Source organism: Acanthopagrus latus, chromosome 23, assembly GCF_904848185.1.
Source record: "Acanthopagrus latus isolate v.2019 chromosome 23, fAcaLat1.1, whole genome shotgun sequence".
Taxonomy (NCBI): Eukaryota; Metazoa; Chordata; class Actinopteri; order Spariformes; family Sparidae; genus Acanthopagrus; species Acanthopagrus latus.
The window spans coordinates 21,497,558-21,510,491 of NC_051061.1; the positions used below are offsets into that span (position 1 = coordinate 21,497,558).

The 12,934-nt window shown below is 45.3% G+C and overlaps 3 protein-coding genes across 5 annotated transcripts in view; 1 reads left to right on the forward strand and 2 right to left on the reverse strand.

Annotated features, from left to right (window-relative positions):
- The window catches only part of LOC119013361 (GTPase IMAP family member 9), a 2,121-nt gene extending 1,744 nt beyond the window's left edge, over positions 1–377 (reverse strand). The window contains exon 1 of the mRNA XM_037087810.1: positions 287–377. Within this exon, the coding sequence (XP_036943705.1) occupies positions 287–305 (19 nt within the window). The 5' untranslated portion in view covers positions 306–377. The remainder of the gene's footprint in view (positions 1–286) is intronic.
- Positions 1–7,877, forward strand: part of rsad1 (radical S-adenosyl methionine domain containing 1) — an 18,831-nt gene extending 10,954 nt beyond the window's left edge. The window contains exons 2-11 of one of the 3 annotated variants that reach the window (XM_037087807.1): positions 309–390; positions 1,795–2,038; positions 2,198–2,331; positions 2,461–2,665; positions 2,924–3,289; positions 4,376–4,439; positions 4,524–4,671; positions 4,938–4,992; positions 5,087–5,190; positions 5,601–7,877. In XM_037087807.1, coding sequence (XP_036943702.1) covers positions 1,898–2,038; positions 2,198–2,331; positions 2,461–2,665; positions 2,924–3,289; positions 4,376–4,439; positions 4,524–4,671; positions 4,938–4,992; positions 5,087–5,190; positions 5,601–5,733 — 1,350 coding nt within the window. In that variant the 5' untranslated portion in view covers positions 309–390; positions 1,795–1,897 and the 3' untranslated portion in view covers positions 5,734–7,877. Of the gene's footprint in view, positions 1–308; positions 391–1,578; positions 1,662–1,794; positions 2,039–2,197; positions 2,332–2,460; positions 2,666–2,923; positions 3,290–4,375; positions 4,440–4,523; positions 4,672–4,937; positions 4,993–5,086; positions 5,191–5,600 lie in introns of those variants that run through there. The other 2 variants (XM_037087806.1, XM_037087808.1) reach the window with 2 other exon arrangements.
- A 1,003-nt stretch (positions 7,878–8,880) lies between these two features.
- Positions 8,881–12,755, reverse strand: rasd2 (RASD family member 2). The gene is made up of 2 exons (XM_037089144.1): positions 9,710–12,755; positions 8,881–9,559 (listed from the first exon to the last, which is right to left on the reverse strand). The coding sequence occupies exons 1-2, from the start codon at positions 10,242–10,244 to the stop codon at positions 9,045–9,047; spliced, it is 1,050 nt and encodes a 349-aa protein (XP_036945039.1). The 5' UTR covers positions 10,245–12,755; the 3' UTR covers positions 8,881–9,044.
- Between the last annotated feature and the right edge of the window lie 179 nt (positions 12,756–12,934).

A 12,934-nucleotide genomic window follows, 5' to 3' on the forward strand; every position in this document is an offset into this window, starting at 1 on the left:
TTAGCATCAAACTCATACACAAGAGGCTGTCATAATAATAATAATAATAATGTAAACAAGTCATGGAAAAAGAATATTAAGCGCATTTACTTTACTATAAGACTGACTCATATTAGGTTGAATGTCTTTTATCATACACTGTTGTTCACTTGTCTCCTTTGTGTTGATGAAGCTTGTTTTGTTGTCGGGTTTTGATCCAGAAGCAAAAGTAGATTTAAAAAAAGTTGTTTCTGTGTCATGTTTTGGCCTCTGGACTGTAGACACAGTGTGAGATCAGTGCTCTTACCTTTCTTCCTCTTCTCCATCAGGCAGATCTACAGCTCAGATTGTTTCGGACGGTCACAAAGTTTTCCGGCTTCGCCCTAAACTGAACTCATCACCATTACTGCTGTGTGTATTCAGTGACAACACATGTCCATCCTCTCTCCTCTCTCTATCTGTCTCATCCACCCGCTCACTCGCTCTGACTGCTGATTAGATAATTGGTTACCAGGTTTAATATTAAGTGGAAAATATCCTCAGGGCTGGAAGCTGGCAGCGAGCACAGTCACATTTATTGACATTTACAGTTAAAAAACCTTAATTACTTAATAAACGACTGTGTTGTGTATGTTTGTAATATTTACTGTGACAGATATTTTTTGTATTTTCTCTGACTGGCTCTTTTTCTTTATTCACACATCGTATTATACAACAGCCGTCATCACAACAACCTCTCCAGTCGTATTCAGTGCTGGTCAGAGGTTACTAATTGAATGTGCCAACATTAACTGGAGGGTTGTGTGTCCGCTTACAGAGCCGGAAAGACGAGAAAAAGGTTTAATTAACTGTAACCCTGAAGAGTTAACACTAACAAACACTCAGTGATGAGCTTCAGTCCCTCCGTTTTAAAGGTGACGACCTGACAATGTTATGTCACAGCCAGCTCACCAGATTGTGTTTATTTCCCCCGTGATGAGAGAAATCAATAGCTCATTAAATCAGTTTGATCCTCTGTGGGTGGAGCACAAGTTTATCATCCAGAAATAGACTAATGTCTTCATGTGTTGTCACTGCAACAACAAATGACATGTTTGCAAAGACCTGCCAATATTAAATCAGCCTGTAAGTCTTCTCTGTAAGCGCCGGACAAAACAAATACTGACCAATAAAATACAGTCGGTCTGACAAACACTAGTAGTTCCTCACAGATTCAAACTACTTCAAAAATGCACGAAAAAATTCTCTAAGATATTCTTCAGGTTCTTCATTTACTGGTTTATATACGGTGATACTGCAAGAAGGTTTCTTTTGATAATTAAGTACACTAAATATTAGATTCAGACACTTTAAATTTTACACAGTATCTTTTATTCATGTAGGACTTTTGGATACTTTATCAACATTTATATTATTATATTTTCCTTTTATTTCTGTGAATAAAGACCAAATAACTACATTTACAAGACTGTTTAAGAGTCAATAAAATATAAGAGAACGATCTCATCATATAAAATATAAAATTACACAATGTGAAATGATGGTGAGGAAAAGACTTTCACAGGCTGGTGAAACAGCGCCCCTCTGCGGCCAAACCTGGCAACACACACAGCCTGACGTCACATTTATTCATTTCCTGTTTCGAGTGACGTCACAGCAACCAGGAAGCGACCTGCAGCGATGTAAACAGACAGACAGACACCTAATTATTGACTTTTTTACGTCATTATGTCACCTTCATACACTCGTGCGTCACATTGCCGTGCAGGTGTGTTGCCATGGAAACAATAACACAGTTTATGTTTATGTTTATAGTGCAGTGGGACGCGCGTGGCTGCTCCGACGGGACCACGTGTCCCAGTGAAGGTCGAACCAGAACTCTCAAGACTCTCAGACCGGTCTGTGACGTCATCGAGGAATGATCGCACGCACGGTGCACGCGCTCACACGGGCCCGGTGTCCCGGCCCGCGTCGCCTCTCTCACGCTTCCGGCGGAGGACCGATCGAAGGTGGATCCGAGTCCGCTCATCTCACCGGGCACGCGGCTCTCTACGTGCACGTGAGCAGGCTTGGGTCAATTGTACTGATTGGGAAATGTCCATGCAGAGACGGTCGCGTGCGCACAATTAGAGGCGAATGATTCTGTGTCATGTCTGGAAAGTTTGTCAAAGTGACCTTCCTCCTCCTCCTCCTCCTCCTCCTCCTCCTCCTCCTCTAGTGGCCCTACTGCCTCAGAAGATGCTCCTACTGCAACTTCAACAAGTACATATCCAGAGGGAACAATGACGTCATGATGACGGAGTGCCTTCAGAGGGAGACGGACACCCTGCTGCAGCTCAGTCAGGTGTCCCGGTAGGTGGATCTGTTCAGACCTCCCACATGAAATCCTCCTGCAGCTCTCACACACCTTTAATTCTGATCTCTCCACACAGTGTTTATGTCTTTAAATCATCACTTTAAACTTTATTACTATCACGACAGTGTTACCTCGGTGTTTTTCGGTGGAGGGACTCCGAGCCTGGCTCACCCTTCGACCATCGCCGCCGTCCTGGAAACTGTTGCCGGGCGGGTTAGTCTCTCAGACGAGGCCGAGGTCACGCTGGAGGTCAACCCGACTCCTGTGGGCAAGTCCAGGTTAGAGGAGTTCTGTGGTGCCGGAGTGAACCGCTTCTCCATCGGGGTCCAGGTGAATGAATCATCTGTAGAAGACTCATCACAGAACAATTTGATGGGGGTTTTTTTTACCTTTCATTTTTGGATTATTTGGGCTGTGTTAATGCATTCTAGTAAAAAAAAAAAATAAGAAGATAAAGATGCTTTTTTCCTGTTAAATCTCAATCTCAGCTGGTATTTAAAATCCTATTATTATTATTGTTATTTAAAAAAGGAGTGATTATAACCCAGTTAAAGTTGAAAATGATATACATTTTTTTTCATCCTTCAGTCTCTGCAGGACGAGGACCTAAAGATCCTGGGCAGAGACCACAGCTCCCATCAGGCGCTGCAGGCCATCGAGGAGGCCAGGAGGCTGCTCCCCGGGAGGGTGTCGGTGGACGTGATGTTCGGACGTCCTGAACAGAGCGTTGAATCCTGGGAGAGCGAGCTGTCGGAGCTGCTGAAGGTGTGCGACGACCACGTGTCTCTGTACCAGCTGACGCTGGAGCGAGGCACGCAGCTGTTCAGACGGGTGGAGGGAGGAGAAGCCAGCGTGCCGGCTGAAGACGTGACAGCAGAGATGTACCAGCGAGCCCGGACGACGCTCCACCAGCACGGCTTCCTGCAGTACGAGGTGTCCAACTTTGCGAGACATGTGAGTCCTCAGCAGACTGTCCTCCGTCCTCCGTCCCCCTCGTTTTTCTTTCAGGAGCCACTTTTCTATTATTGAGTTTATTGACGACTCCTGATTGAGTGACACAATCATCACAGAGCAACAACGATGCACAACAGCTGATAAAACAATGGATTCAAATGAATTTTGAGTTCTCTGCCTGTATTTAATTTATTTCAAGCTTGTAACAATCAAACATACTTCATAGGTTTCTCTTTCGACCAGCTAAGTATTTTCTTCTCCCCGGCCTGTTCAGATCTCTTTCTTTAGTTTGTTTTATCTGCGTACTTCTCTCCTGCGGGACGAGGCTGTTTAGCAAAAAGCCAAGGCTGTTTGAATGTAGCCTGTGTCCTCATACTCTGAGATTTTTAAAAAGTTTAGAGTCTTGAATAATAATTCAAACTTTGAAAATAGTTACTTCAGTAGTTTTTGTCACAGAAATAAAGGTTAAAGGTTCATTTATTTGTCATTTTACAACATCAGGGTTGCAAAAACTAAACTTAAGACCATTTGTGCCTCATGATCCTCCTCAAGCTTTGGCACTGAGGAGACACTGATTCTATCATCAGTATTATAGAAAAAGGCTTTAATTTCTTAGCAAAGGGACTCTTGAATTACAGACGTCAGGGTGCTTTATATGAGGAATGAAACTAACTCAGGAAGGACACAACTCAAAGTCGAGGAAACAGGATGCTCCTAACATGATCCTTATTTTCTCTGACTTCGACGATCTTAATGTGCAGCAGTAAATCTGTCGGTTACTGTCTTTAGGAAGCTGCTGGGCCTCGTTTCTAATAAATAAACGATGTGTTATTGGATCTGTACATGGACTTGTGTACTCACTCATACCTGATCCAGCGTTTTTACGCAGTGAGGAAATCATCAGTCATTTCTGACTGCACATGATTGTATCTGCTGTTTATGATTCTGCGACATCTGACCGTTACTCATCTCTGCTGCTGTTTGTTTTGTCTTCACAATCGGTCCGTCGACGAGGCAGATGTCTGCTCCACTTAGCCCCGCGTGGCCTAGAAAACAGTCACGATAATGCTTCACTTTGTGTTGCAGAACGCAGTGAGTCATCACAATATGAGCTACTGGAGCGGACGTCAGTACATCGGCGTCGGCCCAGGTGACCTATTATCTACCCTGCAGGCTGTGATTGATGAAATATTACGTATGAGGGGAGAAGTTGAATGTTTTCTGTGTGTGACAGGAGCTCACGGTCGGTTTGTCCCTCTGGGGGAGGGAGGCGTCGCTCGGGAGGCCCGGACCCAGACTCTGGAGCCTGACGTGTGGATCCGGGAAGTCCAGCAGAGGGGACACGGGACGCGGAGGCGGATTCGGCTCGGCCATCTTGAACTGTGAGAGGCTGCGTTCACAGGGCTGATAACGAGCGTATATATAGACGTGACACAACAGGGCAGCTGCCTTTACCACATTTTCTGAGCCCATGTGAGATGTCTCAGCGAGAAACACAGTGTTAGAGGTCGCCGCACATGTGCTCGCTCTTTCAGACTCTCTGTCCTTGTGAACGTCTATTATCGGCCTCGTGTCTTAACTCACTGCGTTCTGTCCTTGTCGGAATCAAACACTGATCGTTGTGTCATAAAAGATGTTTGTTCTGCAGATTGGAGGAGGTGTTGGTGATGGGAATGAGAATGACCGAGGGCATTAATCACAAGGTGAGAGCTTTACACCCAGCATAATGGGAAATGTTCTGCTCGGCACGCTCAGTAGGAATGAGATAATGTGGTTTGTGGGTGTGTTTTTCTGCAGCACTGGCAGATGTTCAGCCCTCAGCTGGGCCTACGCCAAGTGTTCGGCACGTCCGCCGAGGTCCGAGAGTTTCTACGGAGCGGACGACTCGTCCTGGACGACAGGTGACGATCACGTGAAAGTGTCTGAATGCAGAAGTTTGATATCAACAAAGTGCAACAAGTTGACGTGGAGCACCAGAATAAGATGGAAACAATGATAAGCACATCTCCTCTTTAAGCAAAGAGAACAATATAACAATATCACATGTTACCTCAGTTTGTATACTGTGTTTATGAGCTGGAATCGACAGAAAAATGCCTGTTATAGCTTCACAGAGACCAAAGTGATGTTTTCAAATCGCTTGTTTCACCTCAACATTTAATTATCTATAATAAAAGACAAAGAGAAGCATCAGATCCTCAAATTAGAGATGCAGGAACCAGGAAATGTTCTATGAGAATAACTGCAGATTTATAGTTTCCTAATCTCTGCTGTGTTGGTTGTTATTTTTCTCTTCTTCATCTCTTCTCAGAGGTCTGCGCTGCTCCTGGGACGGACTGGCCGTGCTGGACAGCATGCTGCCGGCTCTGCTGGTGGAGCTGGAGAGCGAAACCAGTCGGAGGCTCCAGAGGGACGAACGCAGGAAGAGCTCTGACCCACGCTGACGGGGAGGTGAACGGAACCGATGACGTCAGAGGAAGGTGGCTTTTATAGGACGCTGACTCTGTATCACACTGGGAGAAGCGTCATCCGTCCGGTCCGGATGAGACTCTGAACATTAGAGATTAATACATTTTCTAAAAGCCTTCGGGTGCCGTCACGTAATTATAAAATAATTGCGTGAACGATTATTACCTGGCTCTCGTGGCCGATACCGATAAAAGATTTATTGTTTTTTTTTATGCACAGAGTGCAGGAGCGGCTCAGATGTAGCGAGTAGAGATGGTTTACTTGATATTTTATATCTGTCAGAAGATTTAATGGTTAAACTTGAAGACTTGAAAGTGTTTGTTGTTCGTTTTCTTCTTCTCTGTGCACAACTTTAAAGGTGCATGCCACCACTTCCTGTGTATAGATGCTGCACAAAAGCAATTTGGCTTCGTATTATCGACTATAATTTACGGCATCTGCCGATAACCAATAATATTAATATTCCATTATTGGGCCATATATCATGCGTCCATAATTTAGATCCCATCTTGTCAGACGTAATTATTCTCTCCCAGTTTGCAGGAAATAATCTGAGTTGTTGTGGACGTCTCAGCGCGTGTGTGTGTGTGTGTGTGTGTGTGTGTGTGTCTGCTCTTGTAAATAAAATGAATGTACTCCATGTTTAATCAGACGCAGTGTCGTTGAGACAAGCAGGCAGCAGTTATTAAAGTCTCAGACCTGATTAAATGTGGTGGCTGCTGAACATTTTCACTATCGCTCTTATTACTCTGATAAAAAGGTTCAACATCATTTAATAGTTCCACATTCATAGAGGAAATCCTCTGGTAGCGCTTTATTATACATTCATAATTATTTCCTCTAATGCTGTGCTAATTACAGAGATAATAGAGACAATATTCAGTAACGATACAACTCAACATATATGAAGATTATATGTAGAGACGTCTTGTCTCCGGAGGGAAAGAGACGAGTTTGAGACCAATTTTTTTCTCATTCAGTGACAGTGCAGGTAAACACACTCCACAGATCACAGTATACAGATCTCACAGCGCAGGTTGGTGTTCGACTGTTGCGTCCGACAGACTGACGCCGTCAAATCAGAAATGCGCATATTGAATGTTTTGTCGAGTGTTTACTGGTGTCAGGACGGAACAGGTGGTTCCCGTCTCATTACGGATAAACCAGACGAACGAACCGATGGACCGCTCAGATCGCTGCCCAATTCCCCGTCGTCATGGATACGGGAGGTGTTAAGAGCGAGCTCCAATTAACTGCCTTCGTTTCTGCTCTCTCGTGACACAATCATTCATTTGTTCGGCCTGTTTGTTTCACTGTTTGTAGGCTGTGTGTGTGATCATATAAGCACCTCTCAGTGTTTCCTGCACGCCTACACAGTCTTTAACATTCAGGATTTTGTGGATGCAGATGAAGACCGGGGTGAACATTTACCGGCACACACACAAACCCCCCCATTTATTATTTAAAGAGCAGCGATCACGACGTGCTCGTCATAGTGGAGCTGAACAGCTCACTGCGATGAGTCGGCCCGCTGCACCGACGGCGTCAGCACCTGCGGTTATTTCATCTTCCACTCTGTAGAGACATCAGCAGAAGGGGCAGAAGTCGTTTTATTGAATTCATTCGCATCAATAAAATCTGATGTCTGATAAGAGAGACAGGGTTTGGAGAGAGAAGCTGAAGGACACGAAGGAAACATCTTGTCTAGTTTTAAAGCTCTGAACTGAACATTTGATTTGCAATCTGCTCTGATTATCGACATTTAAACAGGAACGAACGATGAATCGATTAGTTGTTGACTGTTAACTTCCACTGTTTTGATAATCAGCAGTGTTTCAGTGCTCTGGATCTGTGTTGTTTCCTCTCAGACAAAGACGACTGCAGACATCTCACTGTGTTATATAATTGTTTGCAACCTTCTGCACTTAACGACGGTTTCCATGAGACAAGAATCGCAGAGAAAAAACACGACGCTTGCAGCAAAATCTGTGTTGTGTGAGGAGGATGAGGAACAAGAGCGGTCAATAAAAAGTTATTTTCAGCTCCTTGGAGTCTGTATGTATGTGTTGCTCATAGAAAGTCTCATAAACGGGCAATAAAAGCAGAGACTGAAGATGGATTTTCTTTGTCTTCTGTGGGTGTTTTGAAGTAAATATCGATCTTTCATGTGAGCCTTTGGTTTATAGTTTGTAGGTTTCGTTGTGTGTCACGCTGCGCAGGAGTCGCTCTGGTTCTGCTCATGACTCGGTTCAGGAGTTCTTGGCAACACTGATGATCATCGCAATTTCAGTTTAGTCGGCATCACTCCAACTTTAACTAGATAAGAAAAGTTTATTATCAGAACACAAAACATTTCGAGCTCGTCTGTAACTCAACTGTAACTTTCAAAGAAGAACATTTCATTATGTGAACAAAATATTATTTCATTGGGATCAAAACTTTAAAGGTTTATTGCCGAAAGTTGCCTTGAAATTTTTTAGTTTTCTTAACTTTTTTATTTTTACAGTGTGAAACATCAGAAAATAGGCATGAATTGATTCTTTATGGATCTGATTATATTATAAATAACCCACTTTGTCTGTGATGCGTCTCACAAGGTCGAAGCTCTGAAACAACCTGAATCAGCTGGAACACGCTGAATGTTTCTCCTCCCTGATTGGTCGGCTGCCATCAGAGCTCCTTCCTGCAGACCTGAGTGGGCTGCAGTTTCTTATTATGGAGGATATAAATAGATCTTCTTCTCAGCAGCAGTGTGTAACGTGAACTCTCTCCATGGTGCTGATTTCATTCAGTTCACTATGTCCCCTCTCCTCCTCTCCTCCTCTCCTCCTCTCCTCCTCCTCCTCCTCCTCTTTAATGAATGATGCTCTGCCTCTTTTGTTTCCTCTGATGACACACGCGTGTGCGGACTGTCGCCTCTTTTGTCGCACCTCGGGCCCGTCGAGCCTCTGTGGGAGGACTGGAGATGTGAACCATCTCAACAAGTGTCTGACAACACGAGGAGACGTTCAAGGTCTCTGGCTGACTCATCTCCTCCGACGTCATCGCGTTTTGCGTCACAATCCACTGACATGAATCTGTGTCTTGTAAATAAATTCAAGGAGCGGATGAAGACGTGAGAATTAGAAATATATTTTTTTATTGGAATACAATAATCATACAGTTACATACAAAAGGCAGAGTATGAACGCACTGGTCCAGCCAGGTGCGACATGAGAGTATAACCCCTTACATAATACGACATTGCAGCATACTACTACAATTGGTTTGTGAGAAGGCTCGAGATTCATTGAATCTGACACCTCTCGGGTTTGTGTTGCTTGCTGGATCTCAGCACCAGCTGCAGGTCGCTGGTGAAGCTCGGCCGGCGCGCCAGAGGGTCCGTGGCGGCGCAGGGCGCGCCGTGCCCCCGCGTCCGCCTCGCTGCCCTGCCCCGCTGGCCGATGCACATGGACTGGTAGGTGAGGATGGAGACGAGCTGGTGCCGGGACGGGCTCGTCTCAACAGGCAGTCCCCCAAGAGTGGCGAGGTCCCTGAACGCACCCTCCAGCCCGGTGCCGTCTTTGGCCGAAGTTTGGAAGAAGGAGACGTCCTCACCGAGCGTCTCCTCCACCTCCGAGCGGCTCACGGCTCCCGGCGCCTCCAGGTCCGCTTTATTCCCGCAGATCACAGCCGGAACTCTCGCGGGATGTTTTAGTTTGAGTAACTGCGCTTTGGCAGCTCTGATCTCGGTGAGCAGCGCGCAGACTTCATCGAAAGAGTTTCTGTCATCCAGACTGAAGACGAGCAGGAAGGTGTCACCTGGAGGAAAGACAACAAGAACATTTAATGTCAAAGTTTAAGGACATAATTCTCATAATCTCGTAGATTATTTATTTATTTATTTATTTATTTATTTATTTTGCAAACAGTTATGTCAAATTCTGTCCAGAGCCGCTGAGTCTCTCTCACCTGTCAGGATGGACAGCCTCCGCTTGGCAGGGAAGTTCCGCTCACTCGCTGCGTCCAGCAGATCCACCTGATAAGCTTCTCCTCCGATGTGGAACAGCTTCCTGTGGAAGTCCTCTGCTGTGGGCTCGTAGTTCTCTTCAAAGTCGTTCCCCAAGAACCTCCTCAGGATGTTGGTTTTGCCCACTTTGGGAGCACCGAGCACCACCACTCTGTGACAGTTCCTGGGCTTGGCCAGTCCCAGCTCCAGCAGGTCCACGGACCTCTTCGGGAGCCGATCCGTGGACAGCTGCCTGTTCCCAGAGCTCGAGGATCTTCTGGCAGCCGCTCTCTTCTCGTGCTGCCTCCAGCTCTCCCTCACCGTCTTGATGATGCCCATGCCTGCCTTGGATATGCTTGAGACTTTGGGGTGCTGTGTGGCCGGAGGGAGCGCTGCGCTCTGGAGAGCTGGGTGCGTAATGCGTGACTGCCCGGTGAGAGAGTCGAACATGTCCAGGATGCCATCAACGGGAAGGTAGAACTTCTCAGTTGTGTTCATCTCCGTGTTCTGTCAGAGACACCGAGAGGCGATCAGAGATCTTACCAACCCAGCTGCTTCTCCATGTGTGCGCCGAACCAGAGCCGGGCGCGCTCTCTTATACACCCACGGCGCCTGCGTCACCGGCTCCTCGAGTCTCACCAAAAGAGGACACTCCTTTTATAGAAGCACAAAGCAAAACCCGAAAAAAAAAAAAGGCGCACAACAGCAACAGAAAAGTGGCTGCTGGAGGGTTCTGGAGGGGAGTTTTTTTTTTTTTTTCAACTTTTGCGAACCAAAATGATCCAAAAAACGGGATGAACATTCGAAACGTTCACAGCATCCTGATGTGCTGCAGCCTTGTTAAATGTTCTGGTTTATTTTTAGCGCCTCAGGAACAGGTGTTTCTGTCTCATTACGGATAAATGGATGAATGGACTGACACATAATTGCACACATCTCTGTAGTCATGGACACTGGAGGTCTGAGCACTAATTAACCGAGTTCTTCCTCTTCTCTCGGTGCGTTTCAGCCTCTCTCTCTCTTTTTTTAAAATCTATTTTTATGTTTCCCACACGGTGTTTTCCTGCGCGCCTGCACATCTCTGACATAACTGGTGCGTTTGGGAGTTTAGCTGTTCATGAGCAGCAGGACTCACGATGTGTTGGCTGCAGAAACAGCTCACCCTCTCTGCTGATGAGTCTTCAGCATCTGTAAATACATCAGTGTCAGGGCACAGATGATGTCCAAGGATCTGGTGTGAAGGCTTGGACGGAGAGCACGGTGAAGGATCCTGTCCTCACCTGAACATTTGGACAGTCTGTCTGTTCATGCAGGAGTCAAAACATGTTGAATAACTGCAGCTTCTTCTCCATCTAACCATCCTTTTCACAAACCAAGGGCGCCTCTGAATGGAGAGCCCACAGCACATTTCTTCCTTGGAAACCTGAAGAATTGGTTGGTTACATAAAATAAAGGGAAGATTTGAGTGTTTGACCTCCCTCCAACGAGCGCAGTTCAGTGAATACCATCAGAAAATCATGTTTTGATGGAAACTAGAACGGAGGTACATTTTCTTTTGTGTGCTGTTCTGATGGAAGACCTTCATAGCTGACCTGGTTTTTCACACAACTCACTTGAATAATGAACAATGTAACTTTCTGCAAACTACAGATTCAAACTTTACATTTTTTTTAATGAAATAAATGCAATGTTTATTGTTTGGTTAAGGTTTAGGCACAAAAACACTTGGTTAGGATCAGGAAACGATGGTGTTTTGGCCACAAACACAGCAGGAAAAATGTCCAGACGGCACATCAAAAATACCTGGTTTTTGCAACTGCACATGTCCCAAATGTTGCATCAAAGAATACCTTGTTTTCAGCTGCAAATGGTCCCAAAGTTTTGTAAAAAAATACCCAGTTTAAATCTGCAAACAGTCCCAACATCTCCTAAAAAAACACCTGGTGTTCAGCTACAGGTGGTCCTGACATCTCCTCAAAACGAACCTTGTCTTCTGCAACATTTCATAAAATAAACACCTGGTTTAAAGCTGAAAAAAGTCCCAATATCTCAACAGTGATACCCTACAAATGGCCCTGATGTCTTATCAAGAAATACCTCTTTTTAAAGCTGCACATGGTCCTGACATCTTGTCCAAAATACAGAGTTTGAAGCTGCCTGCATCTCATCAGACAATCCGATCTGTTGCTGCTAATCAACCAAAAAAATGTCCTGACGTCTCAGTGAAAAACAGCTCAGGAAAGAGCACCGACAGCAAAACACCATCGGAAATTTAAAAAAATACACTGTGCATTTAAAATCAGCCGTTTCCTCTTCCTATTCAAAAACTACATTACCCACAATGCAGCACTTTAATGTGTAAACAGGATGGTTGACGCTTCACCCTGACGAGGGTCTCGGTCTCTCCTCTTAGTCACGGTGACGCCGTCATACGTGCTGTCATTCACTGATTCACCGACTGCTGACGGGACTAAATATAGAAACGACTTTCAACGTTAACGTCGAGCGGTTTTGGTTTTTATTTACGGGAACGATCGAGGCTCATCGTCAGGCCGTCGACTCGTCATCACCAGAGATGTCAGAGGAGTCACTTTAACAACACGTCACCTGTTTGATCTCAGGGGACCAGATTCAGAGTCCTAATGCAGACGGGGAGTGTTTCGGTTTTTACGCACCAAATATGTGAAGCAAACCTTTCTGTTTGCCTTCTACGCTACGAAACTGGGATCATCTTTTTTTATCTTAACCGTCACTTTTATTCCCCGGCCTCCACTTCAGCTCGTCTTCTCTCATATTTACGCCCGAGCAGCCTTTTGTTTTCTCCAGGTTCAGAGTGTTCGTCTCCGTCAAGAAGCGAATGTTCGGCGGCCTGAACAAAACCCTAAAAAACTCACCAAACTCTGCACACGCGTCACATCTGGTGAAAAATGTTATGATTCAACATTATCGGGTTGTGGGCGTGGCCAGAGGGCTCCACAGCGCCGCCTCACGCCGCGTCACGTGACCGCAAACCTTCTATGTTCTTCATGAAGTTTGCAGGACTCAAAGTTAATTTGGTTTGGTACTTATTTAAAAAAAACAAAAAAAACAAAACAGGATTCAGTCGTGTAATCAAGGTAAAAGTGTCAGCTCATCTACATCCAGGAATAAAACATCACAGTTCACTGTCGCTTTAAAATGAGTAAATC